This window comes from Corythoichthys intestinalis, chromosome 5, assembly GCF_030265065.1.
Source record: "Corythoichthys intestinalis isolate RoL2023-P3 chromosome 5, ASM3026506v1, whole genome shotgun sequence".
Lineage (NCBI taxonomy): Eukaryota > Metazoa > Chordata > Actinopteri > Syngnathiformes > Syngnathidae > Corythoichthys > Corythoichthys intestinalis.
The window spans coordinates 28,835,713-28,858,498 of record NC_080399.1 but is presented as its reverse complement, the minus strand read 5'-3'; the positions used below and the strand labels follow the sequence as shown (position 1 = coordinate 28,858,498).

Here is a 22,786-nt window from a genome sequence, read left to right as displayed (position 1 = left end):
TTTCAAATTCAAATTTTAATACGTGATAAAAATGAATGACTCCATGCCCAGAAGAGTAAAGGCAGTTCTGGATATTAGTGGTGGCCACACAAAATATTGACAGTTGACATGTTGTATGTTAATATTGACAACTGTCACTATGGGGTGTACTCACTTTTGTTGCCAGGGTTTTAGATATTAATGGCTATATTTTGAGTTATTTTTAGGGGAAAATAAATTAAATCTATTATATAAGCTGCACACAGAATACTTTTCATTGTGTCAAAGTGAATTTTGTCAGTGTTTTCCCTTGAAAAGATATACTTATCTTTAATATCTGCAGAAATGCAAGGGGTGTACTCACTTTTGTGATACACTGTACTTACATATATGTCATTATGCAATGACATAATCAAACATGTACTTAGATAACGTGATTTTATCCATTTTTCCATAAATGTCGCAATTACCGCTGTCAGTTCCATTGCAAACCACTACAATGCTGCTTGTGCTTGTAACTACTCATGCCCTATATCTCAGGTGTCAAACCGATTCCAGAAAGGGCCTAGTGGGTGCTGGATTTTGTTCCAACCGATAAAGCACAGACATTTTAACCAATGAACTTCCTACTGAAACAAGCAGCACCTGACAAAGTTTAACAGATTACACATTTAAAAGATCTAATTAGTGAAAAGGTGTCCTCTTCATTGGTTGGAAAGCAAACCTGCACCCACTAGGCCCCTTCTGGAATCTGTTTGACACCTGTGCCCTACATGAACCATGTGACCACTGGCGGCGACAACAAAGAGTGTCGTAACCCTCTTTCCATGGCCCTGGTTTGACTGTGAGGACTGTGTTCTTATCTTTGAAGGCCTCGTTTTTTTCCCTGTAAACTTTATGTTGAAGCCTTTTCCCAAAAGCTCTACTTTTGTCTCATCTGACCATAGAACATTCTTCCAAAACGTTTTTGGCTTTCTCAAGTAAGTTTTGCCAAACTGCAACCTGGCTTTTTGTATGTTTCTGGGTCAGAAGTGGGGTCTTCCTGGGTATCCTACCATAGAGTCCCTCTACATTCAGACACTGACGGATAGTACGGGTTGACACTGTTGTACCCTCGGACTGCAGGACAGCTTGAACTTGTTTGGATGTTAGTCGAGGTTCTTCATCCACCATCCGTACAATCTTTCGTTGAAATCTCTCATCAAATTTTCCACTCCATCCAAATCTAGGGAAGTTAGCCACAGTGCCATTGGGTTCACATTTATTGATTACACTGCGCAGACTGCGTAGACACAGGAACATTCAGGTCTTTGGAGATGGACTTGTAGCCTGGAGATTGCCCATGCTTCCTCATAATTTTTCTTCTGAAGTCCTCATAAAGTTCTTTTGTCCTCTTTCTTTTATCCATGCTCAATGTGGTACACACTAGGACACAGGACAGAGGTTGAGTCAACTTTAATAGTGCCATTGACTTCAATGGTAAAAAAAAAAAATCAAAGAAACGAAAGTGGTAGGCAGCCATGAGGAAGTAAACCGGAAGTACCTCGGAAACTTGTCTATAGACTATAGTGGTTAAAGTCATACGCTGAAATGGCAGGAGTGTAGATTTTTTCTGGGATTTGAGTCCCATTGTTGACACCTGACTTTTCATTTTAAAACAATGCGGCATGGAAAATGAATGAATGAATGAATGTTCACAATTTTTTGCAGCTGATCATAAATACTCCACCCTATCTATCTAACCCCGACATTTCTTTGTGTATCTTTGCTGACACCTAGTGGTGGGCATGCAATATAAAACTCACCACAATTGTGTTTCTCATCTTAATTCAAAATTTTGACAAACAGTTGAACACATTGAAAAGCCAATCTGACCAATCTGTAGAGAGAGCTAATATGGTGTGTTAAAGGGGGAGTTAAGAATTTTTGACATCAGGCTTAATCTTCGAGTAAGGGGGGGTTAATTAGTCAGTGGAGTTGATTTCAAAATGTTACGTATCGTTTGTCAGTCTTCTATTATTTTTCAGGGCTCCGGAGTGGCTATGCTAATGCAAGTCAATATGGCCAATTAGCATACTAATTAAAAAATACATATGCACGCAGGAGAATCATCGATGACGCATGCAATCAATAGTGTTGGCTATGTTTTCAGGATAAAGTTATTAAAACTTTCCATTGCATGTCAATAACTGCGGTAAGAACAGCAACATTAGTAACTCAGTTGCTTTGCAAAGGAGAACAAGCTGGCTGGGCAAGCTGGGCGGAGGGATATCACATCGGTTTTTTCAGTTTTTTGTTGTTGGGGTTTTTTTTTTTTTTTTTTTTTTTTGTGGCAACGAAGCGACTTCCCGCCCCCAAAATGCAGGGAAGAATTGGAGCTGAACAGTTTTCAGGAGCTCTGTAAACCGTTGCAAGTGAACACCAAGACTTTTTACCACTTCTCAAAAAGGTGTTCTTGAAACCTTTTTCTTCGTAGACAAGACCAACTGGAAAAAAAACGGGCAACTATCAATGAGGTAAGTGGATTCCTGCATGCTTTATTTTGCCACTGGGCGAATATTCGTATACTCTAAGCTTAGTTCTACTTCAGCAGCTACAAGTATTTGATACGCTGCCAATGGGAAAACCCATTGACAGTGTATCAAATACTTGTTCTCCCCACTGTATATCATCGCAACAGTAATGCATTGTGAGCGTAAAAGCATTGTCAATATAGAAAGCAGTAGCAGTATGGCAATTATTTACAAGAATGTGCCTAAATCATAACGCAATATGTCAAAAATGAAAAACATTATAAAACTCTGACATAGGCAAATGTGTTGAACATAACTTAAAGTATTATTTCATGGATTTCAATTGCCGGTGATGGTCACCTTAGAGCACTTGATTTAAAAACTTGAAGTTACGTAATTTGTGGACTATAAGCCGCTACTTTTTTCGCCCTCATTTTGAATCCTGCTGCATATAGTATAGTGGTGCTTATTTGTTGGGAATATTGAACATGTGTCCAAGCTAGAGTTCTGTAACTTTTTTAAATAATATATATACTTTTAAACTATCCCATGATTCTGGCACTTTCTTTTTCAATCACCCTGTATTATGGTTTTCTTGTTTTAGGTAACTCCGATTGGTGGCATATAGGGTTGTTCTTGAGTGGGCGTTGAAAGGCAAACATCTGGGAAGAGGCCAGCGACGTGTTCTTCCATCGTGTGTCGTCTCCTGCATCCGTGACAAGTGCACTTCTGTCAGTGGGAACTACAATGGTTTTAGGGAAACTGAAGATGCTCTGCAATTGTTCTAAGTACAACTCCTACATACCCAGAAACTTTTGATCTTTTAAACCTTCACATTTCACAAATAAGACAATATGTGTGTGTTTTTTTTTTTTTTAATCATAGTACATTCAAAAATATCTATTAAAAAAAAAGGAAAATGTCAGCCTACTTATTCTTTAAATCTACTGACATGTAAAATGACTTTTTCTTTATCAGGCCTTTTGATGCCTGCAATGCTTTGGGGGATTGTACTTGGAGGCTTGAAATAAAAGTCTGGATCAGCAAACTTCACTGATGAATCCTGCAGTCTTTCCAGGACATGCGCCACCAAATTCTGTCAGAATGTCTGCGTTGTTGGCTCGTAACTCCTCCGGGCAACCCATCTTTTCGTTTGCTTTGGAAACTCCAAGCTGTATCTCAAAGTCCCTGATAGAGTAAATTTGATTGAGATATGTACACATAAGAAGCGTTGAGTGCAATTGTTAAAGGGACAAATGTTGGTAGAGCCTACCTTCAGCATTCCTTGCTTGCTGGCGCCCTTGCCCTCATGGAGTTGAAAACAGTGGAGCCTCTTCTGGGTGTACCTTCAGCATCTCCAGGTCACCTAGAGATCACAGTAAAAAGTAGCTTGTTAAAATTGTCATGATAATATGCATTGGTTGTAGACACAATCGCACAAAGGAATAAGGTAAACCCTAATATCTAAAAAAAAAAAACATCCAGGATTGTCATGTTCAGTTTTAAAAAAGTTATAGAATTTATTGATTTTTTAAAATCGTATTTAGGAGCGCTGTTCAACGCTTTCCCAAAGACCAACTCGGAGATTACTTTTTGGTTTATTTCTTTATTTATTACAAGCTAGGTAGGTGTCACTTATCTAAGGACATAGAAACGACGATGTCTTCGAAGGTGCAAACAACACAACCAGCACTCAACAAACGACGGACTGACAAAAATACTACAAAAATGGCCGCCGCAGTACTTCCTTCCTGTCAAACGGCTGTTAAAATAATTAGCACGAAGGAAAAATGCACTTCATGAGATATTGGACAGAACATTGACCATTGTTTCCAATTTAAAAACACGAACCATAAATATGCATGGTGTTAGTTACAAGCCTCACTAACACGAGCTGCGATATTGAGGTGTGCAGGCGATATACTTTCATATATAAAAATATTTTTTTACCTGTTTATTACATGCTCTTTAAGATGTTTGGACAGTCGAAGGCACAGCATTTGGTTTCAGGAGAGGATACCGATGAAAATGCGCGCTGCAAATACTCCAAAGCAGTACTTTTTCCACCGGTGGGATGTCATATCCAGCAGAGTAACCACTTTTTATATAGTTCCTCGTTCTTCACAGGCAAGCGGTGGAAACTTTCCTTTGTCCATTTCTTCTGTATAATTCCACAGCTTCTAAAAGCAAATTTCACCATGTTGACGCCGTTCCATGAACACTCTGCATAGCAGACCGAGGTGAAGACAAGTCGCCATAGCACTACCCTCTATTGTGGTGCCATTACGCATATGGGAAAATACTCCCGCTGAATTAAATGAATTACGGCAGTTTGGTGAGACATTGTTTTGGCTGCAGGGAGTTTTTGAACATTGAGCTGCGTTTTGAATTTATTTGACTATGTTAGATCTGTGAATATCGGTTTTAATTAGCATGCTAATTGGCCATATTGACTTGCATTAGCATAATCACTGAGGAGCCCTGAAAATAATAAAAGACTAACAAACGATACTGAATTTTTTTCAATCAACTCCACTGACGAATTAACCCCCCCCCTACCCCCCCCCAAACTCGAAGATTAAGCCTGATGTCAAAAATTCTGAACTCCCCCTTTGTAGACTTAAAAGGAGAACTTGTCTCTGACATGGAATGGCAAACATATTAGAAGCGACATTCACATCGTTCTTTGCCTGTTTTCTCAAAAGCAGAGCCATCGTAAATCAAAGTTCAAAAGTAACCAGTTTAGCAAAAAAGGTGCTAACCCTTAGATGCATAAGTGGGTCAGAAATGACCCGGTGAGGTTGTTTTCTTGAAATATCTTCAAAATGAAAAATTTTTCATTTTTTAGGTATTCCTCAAAAAACATGTTCTTGATATAATTCCATTCAAATTTTTGATGAACTTTTAATACATTTGAAGAAATTGTCATTTTTGTATTACTACCCTAAGCTTCCACAAGTGGGTCAAAAATGACCCACATGCATTTTCTATGGAATCCAATGGGAATCTTTCATTCTTATCAACTTTGGCTGTCAGCAATAAATTTACCATAGACCACACAGACAAGGTATGTAAAAAGTGACATCCCTTAAGAAGATTATTTTACACAGCAAGAGCTGATACGTGTACTGTACTATGTCCATATAGTATTTTGTGTGTGTGTCTTTCATGACTCTATTATTATTTATCAACAAATTAACCTACTTCATAACTAGCTAGCGAACTAAGGCTAGGTTCGTACCGCAGGTCCTAATACACAATTCAGATTTTTTGTCATATCTGTTTTTTTGGCGTACCCGTTCAGACTGCCTTTGTCCATTGAGCCTGTTCAAGTATCACACATGCGCTCTAATTCGCAGTCCGAGATGCGCTGAGCAAACTGGCCCGCAGGAGCATTGGAGCAGAGAGAAAACCAAGCATGTTCAGGCTTATTCTGAACCCATTTTATTTTTTATGACTGTTGTCAAGCCCGCTCCTTCCCCTAAAGCCGCGTTCAAGCTAGGCGCTAACACTAATGCACAGCTGCACCGCTACCGTAACACCCTGTCTCTCTCGTTCTTTGCTGATGTTAATTGCTGCATGATTTCCAATTTGGGGATCTTGACAGTTTGGACCGCAGCCTCATTCTGGAAAAATGTGGCCCGGATGGGATTTTAACCACATAGGAAAGTGACCTGGATCGAATTGGACTCAAGTGTCTGAAATTTCTGATGATGAGGACCCAGACTATTGTCCAGGTGGCAGTGGCAGTTGTCCACCTGGAAATCCAACTGAACAGGATCAATCTGACTCATAAGATTCCACTTATGTGTCCTCTGAAGAAGAAAGTTTCCAAATTATGGCCAACAGAATGAGTTGGTAGGACTCTTACTAGAGAGAATTACCTCCCACCCAGGGTAGAACACAGAGCCACAATGGTTCTAATATGGGTCATTTTTGACCCACTTATGGAAGAGTTTAGGGTCCAGTAACTTGTGCATCTAAGGGTTAATACAATAACAAAACAAATTTTATAGGATAGAAATGTTTGAATCTGACATGGATATAGCTGGATTTTTCCACCATTAGGTGTCATTATGATGATATTAAAGTCAAGTCACTCACATAGCCCTTAATCACAAAGAGACCCAAAGGGCTTCACAGACAAACAGGTGACATTAAAATATGAATGATCCGGCAAAGTGATTGTTTTTCTCTCCAGATACGTCAAACTAATAAGAAGATGAAGAAAAGATGTACAAAGACTGAGAACAAAGTTCTGAATTGTTAAATTATAGCAGGGTGACAGTGGCACTGACGGTTAAGCAGGTCATCCGTTGAATGAAGAATCGAGGGTTAGAATCTGGTTCCCACTTGTGCCAGTAGTTGTATCGATGGGCAAGATACTTCACCGTACTTGCCCAGGGCAATAGTACAAATTGGCTACCTCATTTCTGTCAGACTGCCCCAGGGTAGCTGTGGCTACATTAGTAGCTTACCACCATCTAGTGTAGAGGGAAAGAATAATGCAATGCAAAATGGTTTTGAAAAGTGCTATATAAATCCCATGTATTATCATAATAGCAATAAACTCTTTTTCACTTCCTCACCTGGCATGATTTTTTGGGGGTCCTAAACAGGATATCTACTGATGTCTGTCTAAACCTGGGTATCTATAGCTGTTCACAGATCTCCGCGCCAATGGGAACTCAAATTCAAGAACCAACAATGTCACAAATGCATGCCTTTTTTTCTTTTCTTTTCTTTTTTTTTCCAGAATCTGATGAGGCATAGACGGAAGGAGTCAGACCTTAATCAGATCATTCTGCAAGGAAACGGCTTAAAGACCCGCCTGAAATATACCAAAAGTGAACTTGACCTCCTTGAGAAGCAAAGTATTCCTAAACTCCTTGGGGTAAGACGACCTATGTATCAAACTCGAAAAGGTTTCATGGGTATTGAAAACTGCAAACAGCCTAGGGTTATCCATCTCTATGCTTTAGAAATGTTTTCGTTAGGGTTGTTCCGATCATGATTTTTTTGGTCCCGATCCGATCCTCATCGTTTTAGTTTGAGTATCTGCCGATCCCGATATTTCCCGATCCGATTGCTTTTTTTTGCTCCCGATTCAATTCCAATCATTCCTGATAATTTTTCCCGATCATATACATTTTGGCAATGCATCAAGAAAAAAATGAATAAAACTCGGACGAATATATACATTCAACATACAGTACATAAGTACTGTATTTGTTTATTATGACAATAAATCCTCAAGATGGCATTTACATTATTAACATTCTTTCTGTGAGAGGGATCCACGGATAGAAAGACTTGTGACTTTGTATATTGTGACTAAATATTGCCATCTAGTGTATTTGTTGAGCTTTCAGTAAATGATACTGCAGCCATGCCCCAATGCATGATGGGAAGTGGAACCATGATGGGAAGTGGAACCATTACTGTGCGTAGTGCTAGCAATTGATATATCTTTTCTGCGTTGGGAAATAAAATAAGGTGTTAAATAAAAGATCAAATGCGTCCTTGCTTCCCCACATTGCTTCCCATGATATTTCTAATTGTAGGGAGAAGGATTGTAAGGCTTTAGCCAATTAAAATAAGCCTCCAGAGGCTGCCAAAATTCACTCTACTTATTATATGCTACCTTTATCTCTATATAGGTAAAATGGCGCCATCACAGATTGAGCGTGTCAATGCGTGAGTGGGTCGTGCAACTCAGCATTAATTGCGGAAATTTTTTAACGTGATACATTTTTTAAAAATTATTGCCGCCTTTATTGGGATAAATTTGATAACCCTACCTTAAGCCTAAACTAAAGACTCTGGATGAGTGTAACATATTATGTCTGTAACGTTAAATACAACTAGAAAACGATTTAATTTTAAAAAATTTTTAAAAATTTAAAGGCATGGCCGATATTTTTTTGCCGATTCCGATACTTTGAAAATGACGTGATCGGACCCGATCGATCGGCATCTCGAGTTTTCATTGTTGCAGACACACATAATTATCACTGATTGTCCTTTCCCATGGTGACAGGAAATTTCTCGTATGGAGAGTGAACTGGTAAACCTAGACTCCCAGATCCAGATGCAGCTTGGAAGCGTGAAGGTGAAAGAAATTGCCATGAATGACCTTAAAGACCAGATTCAGCAGGTATCGTACCTTAAATGCTAATAATAAAGATATATTTTTCATCCTTTAAAGTATCCAGAGCCAGACATCAAGGTGGAATATTCTTTTATATATTCATCTTCTGAGCTGCAATCCTCACAAGGGTCGCGGGTGTACTTTAGCCTAATCCAGCTATCCATGGGCAGTAGGCGGGGTACACCCTGAATTGGTAGCCAGCCACTATTTATTCATAAAATATGCTTCTTTAGACAGAGGACATGGTGTTTTCTGACTTCTGTGCTGAGATTGGTGTGGAAAACATTCGAGAATATGAACAGGAGCGCCTGAAACATCAGGAAGAGCACAATATGAAACGGTATAAAGAATACCAGACTTCATGGGATTGAGTTTCCAATGTTCATACTACATTTTTGTATGTGGGGATTTGCATTCTAATGGACTCCAAATACTTTCAGCTTGGAGTTTGAGAACCAGTGCAGTCGCTTGAATGCCAAGATGGAGTATGAAAAAGAGCAACAAGAGAAGCAGAAGAAGAAGCTTAGTGAAACACAGGCCTCAATCCAAAATGAAGAAAGCAACATAATCCAAAAGAAACAGGTTAGCATGGATATACTGTAATCCTGTAATAATAATAATAGTAATTAAATGGTAATCCTTGAGTAAAAACAAAACAAAAAGAATTGATGCACCTCCAAAATGGACCAATCACAGTCCATTTCCACCACATCATATGCGTCGACGTGACGCTAGGTTAGAAAATTCAGTAGGGCACACGTCAGGCTACGGGGCAGAGTCGTAAATCGGGTCTTCCTTGATGGCGCAAGTCTGACGCGGAAGCATAACTCGATCTTTAGGGTCATTACTTTCTACAGAGACGAGACCAGTGCGATATTTAAACAAGACGATGATATTGAGGCACTTTAATTTGGCAATATTGTGACATCCCCAACAAATATATCAAAAAATATGATGACCAAAATATGATCACAAACTAATTTTTCAACATTGCCCTCAATAAAAAATGTCCTTAAGTCTGCTTGGACATGCAGCATCACTCAAACTGGAATTGGAGGTGAAACACTTTACATCACGGGTCTCTAAACCAGTCCTCAGAGGCCACTGTATGTCCTGATTTTTGTTCCAACTGATTGAGCACAAACAATTTAACCAATGATGTTTCTGCTAAAACCATCAGCACCTGATTGCGTGCAATCAACTGACTACGCTTGTAAGATACCAGATTGGTGAAAAGTTGTTGTCTTATTTTGTTGGAATTGAATCCTGCAACCACTGGCATATGTGGAATAGTTTGGAGACCACTAATGTACATAAGAATTCTAATCAGGGTTTCGGTCAACATAATTTATTTGTTTTTCTATTATCTTTGGTGATGTTTTTAGTCTCATAATCAGTCTCACCTTTCAGGAGGAGGAGAAGCTATTGGTGGCCGCTGAAAGAAATGACAACAAACTGGAGGAAATGAAGAACCAGTTGCTAGAGAAGAAGAATCGAGTCGCATATGCCAAAAGTGATTTGAATGAGAAAATTGCACACCTCCAAGAGATGAACCGGTTAAAGAAATGACTAATTAAGAACAAATCCAACACTTTCTCCTGTTCTGGTTTATTAAGAGAAAGTGTATGAAATTTGACATTTTCCTACAGAGAGTTGATGAAACTGCAACGGAAGGTGGCAAGTGCCGAGAGCACCTTGGAGCAGAAACGTTTAAGTCGCCACAACTTACTTCTGGCCTGCAAGTTGGATGACCAACCAATCATTTTGCTGTCAGGTGACCTGAATGAAATCAGCCAAGTGCAGGTAAAAAGACCTCTCAACAATAAGATGCCGTTTACATCATGCGTGCAAATGACAAAACTGATTTCAATGTATGCACGATCATGTGTGCAAATGACAAAACTGATGTTAATGTATGCACGAAAGTGACAAATTGTAAAACAAGTGAATGGACCACCATTATTTCAGGGTTTTCTTGGGTCATTAAAAAGCATTAAAAGTCATTAAATGAATTTTTTCAAAATTAGACCTTAAAAATCTTTAAATGTTGAGTCATTAAAAATTGGGCACATAGGTGACGTTTTCTGAGGGCACGGGGGAGGAGAAACGGAGTGTGCTTCGCCTTTGACTGCTTCTTATAGCCAGCGCACCAAGATGGGGTAATGCAAATTTTAACACAACTGTTTGGAGAAGTCTCAAGTCTCCTTGCTTGGTGTTTACTTTTTTTTTTTTTTTTTTTTTTTGCTTCTATGCTTCTAGCAGACTTACGTTATTTTAAGCCCAGGAATTGCTCTAATGTACCGGTAGTTACTCTGGTTGCTAATTTTAAGGCAGAAGGTAATACCCATCGATGGGCTGCTTGTTTCCTCTCCTAGCTCTCCTCCATGCATGCATGGCCTTCCTGAGCCTTGTGTTCTCACTGGAACGAAAGTTGCATCAAGCTGTTTGTTTATGGACTCACATGAGTGCCAACATTAAAAAAAAATTTTTTTTAAAACATGTAGAGAGAGACAAAAGAAAATATAAAAGTATACTTTGTCATTGACTTTTACATTTTGTCATTGAAAATTATAATCAGAAAAAACAATGACAATTTTTGTCATTGACTTTTTTTCAGTGAAAAACATGAAAAAACGATGGCAAATTTATTCTTTGCTTTCGCCTTTTCTATTTTGCTTGTCATTGTCTTTGCTCTTTGCTTTTACCGTAAGGAATGATCTGTCAATCAAATGACGTTGGGAGGGGCTTTCCAAACAGCTATAGCAGTCGATAGCTGATTACTCCTAGTTTACCTGAAGGAAAGTGGCATCTCAAAGCAATAGGGGGTGGGGGGGGATATTCGTATCACAATTTTTGATTCATCATTTATTTGGAGAGAGATGGAAAAATCCTTTTCACAACTGCTTAGAGAAGCTGATGACAGGCCGTATGAGTCGCCTCAGCCAACTACTCCATCCCCAAAACGGACAAATTGAATGCAGTCGATAACTAACCCTTTCCTAAAAAGTCTGAAAAAATATGTGTGTACTTTCTTTTTGGGATTAACAGCATTTATTTAAGCCTACTTTGTTTAACACAATTACACTTCAGTGTAAATAGTGCTAATCTTGTGTGAATGGTATGTGACACAACTTGAAATGGAAACAAAAACTGTCCAAGTATTGTTTAAACTCGTAAGTCAAATGTACCATAAGTTTAAAACACTGAACTTTAGTTTTTACATATTGGTAAGGAACACAAAGATGTCAAAGAAAACTGAGTCCATTGATGTGTATTTGTTATGTAGAGTAAATGGATATATGTTTTTTCTAGGTTTACTAGTACATTGACTTGATGGTAGATTAGTTAGCTCGTCAATAAGGTTTTCCCCAGCTATTCATTAGCGTTCTGTAAAAGCCTGGCTACAAAGCTGGGTGGCAGGGCATGGTGAGAGGGATACAATTCCTATCTAAGTCAATGAATGCATTGTCATAGAAATTCAATGTGTAGTTACTGAAATTAAGATTTAACTGGTTCTTAACTGGTTTTCATGAGTTTTTTTTTTTTGGTCAATGGCAATGTGCCATCAATGAGTAATATATATTTAAAAAATGGTTTAATTTATGTGGAAGCGTTGAATATATAAATTTGAGTTGTCTATTATTACATGCTTGGATAAGATTATTCGAGTCACGTCAAGTAAATTGTGCACTCATGCATTTGTGCATTACAACGTTAGATTTTTGCTTTATTCACCTCAATAATAATCAATATTCGGACTATAATGTTTTTCAGTCTTAAAAGGTGAAAGGTTTTGTAAAAGTCATGAAAATGTGTATAAGCCCTGTATTATGTGTACATATGGATTTACAGACCTGTAAATTAAGTGAGTATGTTTGGATTTATCCAGCTGGAAGAAGGCTCTGAACGTTCTTCAGCCACTATGGACGTGTTTGAGAGGGAGTCCCAGCTTGTTATTGACTATTCTTGCTTGGAGGCCGAAAGCAAGGTGAGACAGTGATGATTAGCATTTAGATTTGCAATGTATGAAACTGTGTGCGTGTAAATCTTTTGCAGGAAATGCCTGAGGAGGAGGTGGACAACTATCTGAAGACACTGAAGGAGTCACTTCATGCTCTAGAGGAGCAGTTGAAAAGCACAGCTAAGCCCAACTTTAAAGCTATAGAAAAGCTGAGGGAGGTGAAGGACAAGCTACAAGATGTGACCGATGGTACTTTGGGGACTTTGCATCTGGAATGGTGGATAGGGATTCATTGTCATTTTTTTTTCTCAAATACCTTTTTCGGTAAAAAGCCTTTTAAATTAGGGCAATTGGTGGGAGACTGCTGGACTCTTTGCCATCCAATCCCAGGGTGCGTTATTGTGTAAACATGGCAATTCATCCTCATGTTAAAAAGTATGGAGCATTTAAGGTCCCTATATTAACCTTTTGTATTTTTTAATTCAGGAGGATCCTAGATTAGTTGCACAAAACCCACACCAACCTGGGGAGAACATGCCATCTTCATACCTGAAGGCATGAAATTAACCCCCCAGCTCAGAACTATGAGGCATTTTTAGTCACCACTTTCACCTGTGTTGACCACTATAAACTAGGCTTTCTGATTTAAGGTTTTAGGGGGTGATCAGCCATGTTATCAATATAAGAAAGATAAGCAATCTGATCACTAAATGCAGCAATGCTGCATTTCTCGTTGAATAACTTTTTTGTTTACCATATACTAGTTTGCCATTTACTTGGTATAGACAAAATTCCTCAGAAGTATTATGGTGCGATTAATTTAGATTTAAAATTGATTTTCTATCACCATCAACTGCACTGAAACGTGATTACTCACAACCAGCCCTCTGTTACGTTCGTCAATATGTTCTACAAAAAAAACTGGGTGTTGTGAACATCGAGAATCATCATCACTAATGAAGAATTTGCTGTCCCTGTCACAGCCTTCAGAGCTGCGACCATCTCTGCCAGGGAGTGCGAGTATGAGTTTGGCAAAGTGAAATCTAAACGCTCACAGCTCTTCAGCAAGTGCTTCGATCATGTGTCTGGTGTCATTGACAGCATCTACAAGAGAATATGCCGGAACAAAAGTGCCCAGGTGAAAAGACCGCTTCCCATCCCTAAGTGGAGACTGTGAAATGATCATATCTCATGAAGATATGAAATCTTCGTCAGGCTATTCTTTCTGCTGATAATCCAGAGGAGCCATATCTTGGTGGCATCAACTACAGCTGTGTGGCTCCCGGGAAGCGCTACATGCCAATAGAGAATCTATCAGGCGGGGAGAAGGCGATTGCGTCACTGGCTTTGCTGTTCGCCATTTACAGGTAGCATCGATGATATAAATTGAAATGTGCTGTTAAAGTGAGATAGAGTGCTTACAAACTAGGAGTGGGAACCTCATGGCACCTCACGATACGATACGATTCGCGATACAAGGCTCACGATAACGATTATCTCACGATATCACGATACAGCAAATATCGATACATTGGTCAGAAATTTGATACATGATTTTCTATGATACAACTGTTGAAACGGAAAAAAATATATATATTTCAAAATAGAAAAAATACTGTTTAAGTCATTTATTAAAAGGTGACACCTTTTCAGTGCAACATTGCTGTAAAATATAAATCTACTGATAATTGTGTACCTGTACATATAGAGGAAACAAACCACAACCACTGATATTTCTTGGAGAAATCATGATGAATGGCACCCTTAATTTCTTAAGTTTTAAATCTTTTGAAAATTTTTAACAGTGCTGTAGGTGTCAGTCAGCAGTTGAGCTTGGAGTGGGGCAATTATAAAATTGGTGGGTCTTTTCTTTGTATATGATCTTTGTTGTCAAAAGCATTGGTTTGAGCACTTCCACTATCTGCTTCAGCATTTGAGATGTCAGACTCAGTCAGTTACATTCTTCCTCACCTTAAAAACAACGAAATAAATTTTAAAAAATGAAATCCTGATTTTTGTGTGTGTTTGAAGTATTGAATGAATTGAAAAAAAATTAATTGAATGTATAGAAATTAAAAATTCAATAATTACCTATCTTTAATATGTAGGCTACATTAATTATCATGCACGTCACCTTATATATCTTGGAAGCTATTCAAACCGTTTTTATAGCTTATTGTATCAAAATGGCAGTGATAACAGTTTGTGTAGTAAACTAGATGGAAAGTGGTTCTCAAGTAATATCAAATAAATCAGTAAATTCATGTAGGCTTATTCGCTATTCATTTTCATCCAGTTTAGGGTCCTGGTTCATTTTTTTATCATTCAACACCAAATGTCATCAAAATAATTCATGTAAATTAAAAAATCAATTACTAGTACATTGCAAAACTTTCTTACCTCAAGTGATGCTCCATAGAAATCCGGTGTCTAATTAGTCACCAGCTGCCAGTGAACCTTATTTTATTAGACATTTCTTGCATACAGCAAAGTCCTTGTTCACCTTACTTCCTTTATTATTGGTGTAAATTCCAAAGTGTGTCCACATGTGTTATTTTCAGCAATATTTTTCTCACTTTTCCTCCACCGTTCTCACGAAGCTTTTTTAATTTTTTCAACCCACTTGGGGCCGCTCTTCTTCTCTAGGCGACTTGTGCGCACTTTACCTTCACCGCCACTGGAATTGCTCAACAAACATTGAGCAGTTTACAGCATCCATACTGCATTGTATTGCCAATATGTCAAATAAAAGTATCGATACTTGGCGGGAGCATATCGATAACCGATCGGGTTGCAAAATATCGCGATATATCGCTGTATCGAGATATTGTCACACTCTTATTACAAACAGTGTTGGGCACGTTACTTTAAAAAATTAATTAGCTATAGTTACTCACTACTTCTTCCAAAAAGCAACTCAGATAGTAACTGAATTACTCTATAGTAAAAGTAACTAGTTACCAGGGAAAGTAACTATTTCCGTTACTTTAAAAAGAAGTTGTTGTATGTCAAAGAATTTGAAATTTTCTGAGCAGTATTCGAGTCAGTTGAAAAGAGAAGAACAGACAGTTAGTTGTGTTATAGACAGTGTTGGGAGTAACGCCGTTATAAATAACGCTGTTACGTAACGGCGTTATTTTTTCAGTAACGGGGTAATCTAACTAATTACTTTTCCCGCCGTTACAACGCCGTTACCGTTACTGACGTTCAAAAGCGGTGCGTTACTTACTCTGAATAAATAGAAGAAACTACCAGCCGTGTCGAGTCGAGACTCTGCTCTGTTGATTTGTCATCCAAGACTTGGGGTGCGTTCAGGTTCGAGAACAGCGTACTTACTTCTGACTACAAGCTGTTTACCCCTGCTCATTCATTTAGACAATGCTTTCCAAAGTTTGGTAACGTTTCTGTGTTTGCTACACCTGATGCTAGCCTTGTTCCCATCTCCCACTGTCAGCCAGCAATAATTCTGCTTCCATCTTGAGGACGGCAGACGCTTTGAAGGTGACGTGAATTGTCAGTAAACGAGCCTACCTGAATGCAGCCCCTCGAGAGATGCGATGGAAGTGATTGTGATTGGCTGAGGGTTAGAGTCATGTGTCTTCGTAAGCCAATCAGAGCCGGTGATTTCACAAGCAACCCGGAACAGCGCGTGCGGCAAACACACACGCAAAACAGATGCACAGGGTCGGGATGTGCGAGCATTCAGATGAAAAACTGTCCTTTAAGAAGTGGAGATATAGACACTATTTCAAGTTTGTCGAAATTAAAGGAAAGAACCTGCATGTAATGTGTAATTTATGTCCCAGGGCAAAGCTTTTGTCAACATTTGTGGTAAGCAATTCAAATCTGCTGAAGCACCTAACAAGTTAACTACCTGTCTGTTCTTCTCTATTCCACTGATTCGAATACTGCTCAGAAAATTTCAAATTCTTTGACATACAACACGTTCTTTTAAAGTAACGGAAATGGTTACTTTCCCTGGTAACTAGTTACTTTTACTATAGAGTAATTCAGTTACTAACTCAGTTACTTTTTGGAAGAAGTAGTGAGAAATGTAATAACTTTTTTAAAGTAACGTGCCCAACACTGGTTATAGAACCTTGTAATATTTATTGCACCATACCAGCAACAGATTTATCCTACACTTGAAGTGCAGCCAAAATAAACAGATTTGAATTGCTTAGCACAGATGTCGACAAAAGCTTTGCCCTGGGACACAAATTACACTTTACATGCACGTTCTTTCCTTTAATTTCGACCAACTTGACATAGTGTTTATTTCTCCACCTCGTAAAGAACAAATTTTCCTCTGAATGCTCTGCCATCATATCCCTATGCATCTGTTTTGCATGTGTGTGTTTGCCACACAGCTGTTCCGGTTTGTTTAAAAAAAAACAAAAAACAAAACAAAAAAAACTTTATTAACAACAAATACACGTATACAAACATAGGGCGAGACAATTCACATATAAACAATCGGCTCTGAAGTACGTGTGCACTATTAGGCTCGAGCGCTTACGTCACAGAATGGGGGAACACGTGAGATTTGACAACAACGCAGCCATATTGGAAACAGGTCTGGCTCGCGGGACATTAAACTTTAACTTGCCAGTTCGATAAAGAGACAAACTCGTTACTAAGGCGAAGAACAGATATGTGATCAAACTTAAGGATGTGAACAATGTTGACCCTTACGAGCAAGCCGAAGATAAATGGAGTAAAGATGTCGACGGGCTTCAACAATCACGCGAAATGGACATTCTGCTGTATTTATTGTTGGGTGTATGTTACTAAACTCATCAGCGATTCCGAAATTACAAACCGCTACAAAGCTACGAACAGTTTTGCTGCGGATGGGTGCAGGACCTGCACATTATGACCGTATCAAACGGCAACTCCATTGTTCTTGCAAAGGTAGGCTATGTGTGTTTACTATTTTCATTGCCATGAAATTGAACGCACCCAAAGTCTTGGATGACAAATAAACAGAGCAGATTAGACTCACTACGGCTGGTAGTTTCTTCAATTTATTAAAAGTAACGCACCGCTTTTGACAGTCAGTAACGGTAACGGCGGAAAAAATAATTAGATTACCCCGTTACTGAAAAAATAACGCCGTTATATAACGGTGTTATTTATAAAGTGTTGGCGTTATTCCCAACACTGCTTACAAGGTTATCAAAACAGGGATGAGCAATGTATAACAGACTGTAATTAGATAAAGCTTCAAGAAATTAAGTAAATTACTCCTCACTTTTCAGTTTCCGTCCTGCTCCTTTCTTGATTTTGGATGAGGTGGACGCCGCCCTAGACAACTCAAACATTGAAAAGGTAAGATTCTTAATAAGAGAGCAGGTAAAATAATTGTGCTGAACATAAATTTTGTTCCTGCCAGAGGTGGGTAGAGTAGCCAAAAGTTTTTCTCAAGTAAGAGGAGCGTTACTGTAAAATAATATTACTCAGGTAAAAGTAGTCGTCCAAAAAAGGTACTCAAGTACATAAAAGTAAAAAAGTATTTGGTGAAAAGAATACTTAACTAAAGAGTAACATGGTGAGTAACTTCTTATATTTTATTTTATTTTTTTAATTTTTTTAAAGTGGTATATTTTTTTCTGAGCACAAGGTTATCTATATGGACTATTGTTATCATGATAGTGTACAATAACCCATTACACCAGTGGTCCCCTACCTCCGGGCCGCTGACCGGTACCGGTCTGTGGCGCATTTGCTACTGGGCCGCAGAGAAATAAATAATTTATTAACGACTGCAATCTGGCCTGTGGCTCTTGACACATCACTATTCCTGTCTACTCTATAGACTAATCCGAGTAGAGATTTGTATAAGTTGCCATCTAGTGGTTGGCCGCAATTACTTGGGAGTTTGCACACTTATAGCAGGCCAGCACCAGTCAATGTAAACAGTAACTTTAGCTGCTGTTGACTGCGTGCTGCAGGTGTCGACGTCTTCGGACAGCTTTTTTACGGGGAAAAGGCCACCTGCTGAGCCAGAAGAGAAGCCAACAACCACGTCCATTCTGCATAGCATGTGGCTAAAAGCTAGCAAACGAGGCAACAAAAGCGAATGCACTGAGAGCATCATACCTCATGGCGAACCGTATTGGTAAAGCTACGAAACCTTTCACGATTGGATTTGGAGAAGAACTCATTGTGCTTGCGACCACGGATATTTGCCGACAAGTTTTAGGAGAGGCAGCTGTTAAATAAGAAAGGTTGATTCTGTGCATGGTGAGTGACAGTTTCCCTTCACTTAATATTCGTTTTTAGCCTTGACGTGCTATTTTATATTTACTGTCATTTTCTTCCACACATTGCCGGTCTGAGGAAAAAAAGGCCCACATTAAAAAAAGGTTAGGGACCACTGCATTACATATCCAAATTAAGCCAAAGAAATAAAAAACAAAAAAAACATTGAATTCCGACGAGAGGAAAAAATATGACATAAACTAAGCATTATTCGTCCAAAGAGCATGACTGCCCTCTGGTGGAGAAAATAGTTCAGAGTTTGTATTGTGAAGAATTCCTTCATAATTACTATTGTAACATTCAAATGTGTCTCACGTTGATGACGTGCGCAAGCGCGGGAGATGAGGGAAAGAAGAGAGTTAAGAGTAGTTGTTATTGAGGTGTTGGCGGTTCAATAAAGAGTCGGGACGAGTTTTTGTGTACCACGAAGAGTGTGCCTACATCCACCCAGGCGGTCCGCTACATTGGTGGCAGCAGTGTTTTTAGTGTGTTTCCTGTTTGTGGGAACTTTTTGCCTCTTCGGACAATTACTGGACTTTCTAGTCTGCTGCTAACTGGCTAGCTGTTCTCCAATTTTGGGTGGAATCTTCGGAGCAGTCAAACGTGGCAGCGTGGATTGCGACATCGACGAGGATTATTATGCTTCGTGGACAGATTCCTTGAGTAGCATGAGAGTCGAACTCCCAGCGCCTTTTCGCGGGGACGTCGCCAAGCCTTTTGCTATTTGGCTGAAGCAGTTTGAGGCCGCTGTGCGCGCACGCGCGAGGACCGGGAGTCACGCTGCTGCTCGCTGCTCTGGTGAGTCTCCTTCCCACAAGGTTGGATGGCGCGGCTTTTCTGCTGTGGGACAGTTTGGGACCGGACATTCAATATGACAATGAGTGAGTGAAGGGGAAATTGAAGGAGGCTTGCGGCCAACAAAAATTCCTGTTGTAATTTCAAACATGCGGCGCTGCGCGACCTCGTCAGTCTAATAAGAGCTTGGACGTCTACACGGCTGATATTTCAAGGGTTGTGGCCGAAGCATTCCCGGACTATGACATAATTGCCATAAATGGTGAGATTTTCAGGCGCTTTCTTGCTGGTCTCGATCCTGCCCTGCAGGCCAGGTGCCACGAGCAAGGGGCCACTGACAATTAGGAGGCCTTGATAATTGTGGGCTGTTGTGAATGAGCCAGGCTGGCTCTGAAGTCTATTTACGCACTCTATCTTACAACCATCTGTTGCGGCGGCCCTCGGTTCATCTTCACATAGGGTTGAGGACTGCAATGTGGACTCGACGGAGAAACGGGTTCATGTGCTGGGGCAGCTCAATTCAAGGATGGATGACTTGCAATTGGAGGTGAGGGAGCTAAGAACGCGTACCCGTGAGATGAAGTGTAGTGGTCGGCATTCCCCTTTCCCGGAGGACCGTCAACGGAGCCCTGGGGCGCGTCGAGAACTACATCTTGCCTGTCGCTGTGATTGTAGTGGAGTTGGCTGCAGATCCACTTCCAAGGGCTTCCGTGCAGAGGACGACAGTGAAGGATGGTCTCCAGAACGCAAATTTCATCGAGGATTAGATGAGCGTTGCTTCCCACATACCCAGGGGACCCATGACGCTGATTCAGGTTCTCCAGGATACCAACACATGTGCGGGAGCCTTTCACACTCGACGGAGGAGCAGCGAGCAAGACGTGGTGTCAGGTTTTTGTTGCCCTCTCGACGTTCACCTGCCCGGCATGGACATGGAAACTTCCAGTAGCTGGTATCGAGACACAGATGCCAGTGTTATCGTCACAGGGTCAAAGTGAAATGACTGCTGATACGCGCCATCGTTTGGTGGATGAGTCTGAGCCTATAGCTTATATCAAAGGACTGGTCGAAAAAGTTGATGTGATTGTGCTAATTGATTCTCGATCTAATGTAGTCGTGCCCAAAGTGGGCGCTCAACATACGAATGCTGAATGTATTTCACGCAGACCCATCCCCAATTCAGAATTGATTAGGGGAAAACACCCAATTTGTGTACCATATTCTTGTTGGTACAGGTGCTCAGACAGAGATTGAGAAAAATCCCTAGGCTGGTGTGCAGTGTGGTGTCTCCTGCCGCTGCCCCTGTTTCAGATCCTTGTTCGAGACCCGGTCTTTGTCCATCAAATTCAAACTCCCCGACATTTGGGGATCAGTCTCTGATTTACACACTGTCCCATAATTGCTCCTGCCGCTGCCCCTGTTTAGGATCCCTGTTCGAATCCCGGTTTTTGTCCATCAAATTCAACCTCCCTGACTTCTGGGGATCAGTCTCTGATTTATATCAAAGCCTGGTGTGAACAGTGTTATGCTTGTCAGCGGAGAAAGTCGCCAGGTCCCAAACATCCTGCCCCTATGCCAACCTCACGAGCTGATCAGCATTTAGAGACTACTTTTTGCCAAGCTAAAAATAACAGTATTGTTGCGAGTGAAAAGCAAAAAGCCTTGTACGACGCTAAATTGAGACATGAACCTTATGAGGTTGGGCGTCTCGTTTGGTAAATGACCCTCCAGAGTTCCGTCGTAAGCTGGCTCCTCATTGGAAGGGACCTTTTGTGGTAAAGCGATGTATGGATAAGGATGATGAGGTTGGGGTCACTTATGTGATTGGCAGTCCATTCGTGGTGGACAATTCCTAGCAAACAAGTCATTATGACCGGTTGCGGCGTTACAGCCTGCCGGTGGTCATCCCCGCGGGAATTTCGGAGGCAGTGTGTCTCTCCCCCTTCTCCATCTGAAGTGCCACCAGGGGGTACTGCTGCATCAGGAAGTCCTGCTGGTGCGCGTCTCTCTGGTAGGGACTCACAGCGTTTTAAAACCGTGTTTGGCTTCTGATGTATCTCCATCCTTGGCAGACACGGGGCCGAGTCAATAGCGGACCAATAGGCTATTAAAACTTGGGGTGTGACAAAATATCGAAATGGTAATATATCGTGATACTTTGTATCCCAAAAGGTTATCGATATGCTCCTGTCAAGAATCGAGGTCTCGTTTTAAAAAGGTGTCATTTGAAAGAAAAAAAAAAAAAACCTGCCATTGACGGTGCTCGACTCCCAATCCATTTAGACTGGAAACGTTCGTTCATTCAAAACCAGAGCATTCATAGTCATTCGGTCCGATTTTCGGGGCATTTACAGGTCACTTGTTGTTCATTTTAGGGCATTTAACAGGTCATTTCCTGTTGAGTTTGAGTCACTGCCTATTCATTTGGGTGATTCCCAGGTCACTTCCTAGTTCTGTAACGCAAAATAAACAACAAGTGACCCATAAAATACCCCAAAATCAACAGGAAATAACTGAAAATCAACAGGTAAATGACCTTAAACAGCCCAAAATTACTCATTGCCTGGCATTGGCTGCCACTGATGGCCATAGACGTTCAATCCGTTTGAAGTGGGAGGGATGGCAGCGATTCGCTGCCACTCTCCCAGTTCAAATGGATTGGACGTCTACTAGTGATAAACTCATTCCATTTCACAGCATAAGCTTGTTTTTCTGTTTATTAGTTTTTTGTAGAATATCCTAGAATGATTTCCTGACCAATGTATCGATAATCGTTCTATCTCTATATCGTCAGATCATCGTTATCGTGAGCTTTGCATCGCATATCGTATCGTGAGGTACCAAGAGGTTCCCACTCCTAATTAAAACCCCCTGTCCGGTCGAGGGATTATTTGTGGGGCTAAATTGTGGGTTTGCTGGGTCTTGTGTTTGTTAAGACTGTGTTGTGCGGCCTTGGTAAGACTAGACCTAGGTAAAAAAATCTGCTTAAAGAAAATTTTATAAGTGTTTTCACGTGTTCTTTCTTGTGTGAATTGTTATAGGTTATGTGTAAGTTTTATTGTATTTGTGAAAAAAAAATGTGTATGGAAATGAGGAAATTTCTTTTTGTATGGGGGGACACCT

The 22,786-nt window shown here is 40.1% G+C and overlaps 1 protein-coding gene across 3 annotated transcripts in view; it reads left to right on the top strand.

Annotated features, from left to right (window-relative positions):
* Positions 1–22,786, top strand: part of smc1b (structural maintenance of chromosomes 1B) — a 67,245-nt gene that overhangs the window by 37,698 nt on the left and 6,761 nt on the right. For 2 of the 3 annotated variants that reach the window (XM_057837939.1, XM_057837938.1), the window contains exons 13-23: positions 7,249–7,386; positions 8,533–8,649; positions 8,877–8,983; positions 9,084–9,225; positions 10,054–10,199; positions 10,293–10,446; positions 12,533–12,631; positions 12,700–12,853; positions 13,588–13,742; positions 13,820–13,971; positions 17,866–17,935. In XM_057837939.1, the coding sequence (XP_057693922.1) occupies positions 7,249–7,386; positions 8,533–8,649; positions 8,877–8,983; positions 9,084–9,225; positions 10,054–10,199; positions 10,293–10,446; positions 12,533–12,631; positions 12,700–12,853; positions 13,588–13,742; positions 13,820–13,971; positions 17,866–17,935 (1,434 nt within the window). The remainder of the gene's footprint in view (positions 1–7,248; positions 7,387–8,532; positions 8,650–8,876; positions 8,984–9,083; positions 9,226–10,053; positions 10,200–10,292; positions 10,447–12,532; positions 12,632–12,699; positions 12,854–13,587; positions 13,743–13,819; positions 13,972–17,865; positions 17,936–22,786) is intronic. The other variant, XR_009063366.1, reaches the window with a different exon arrangement.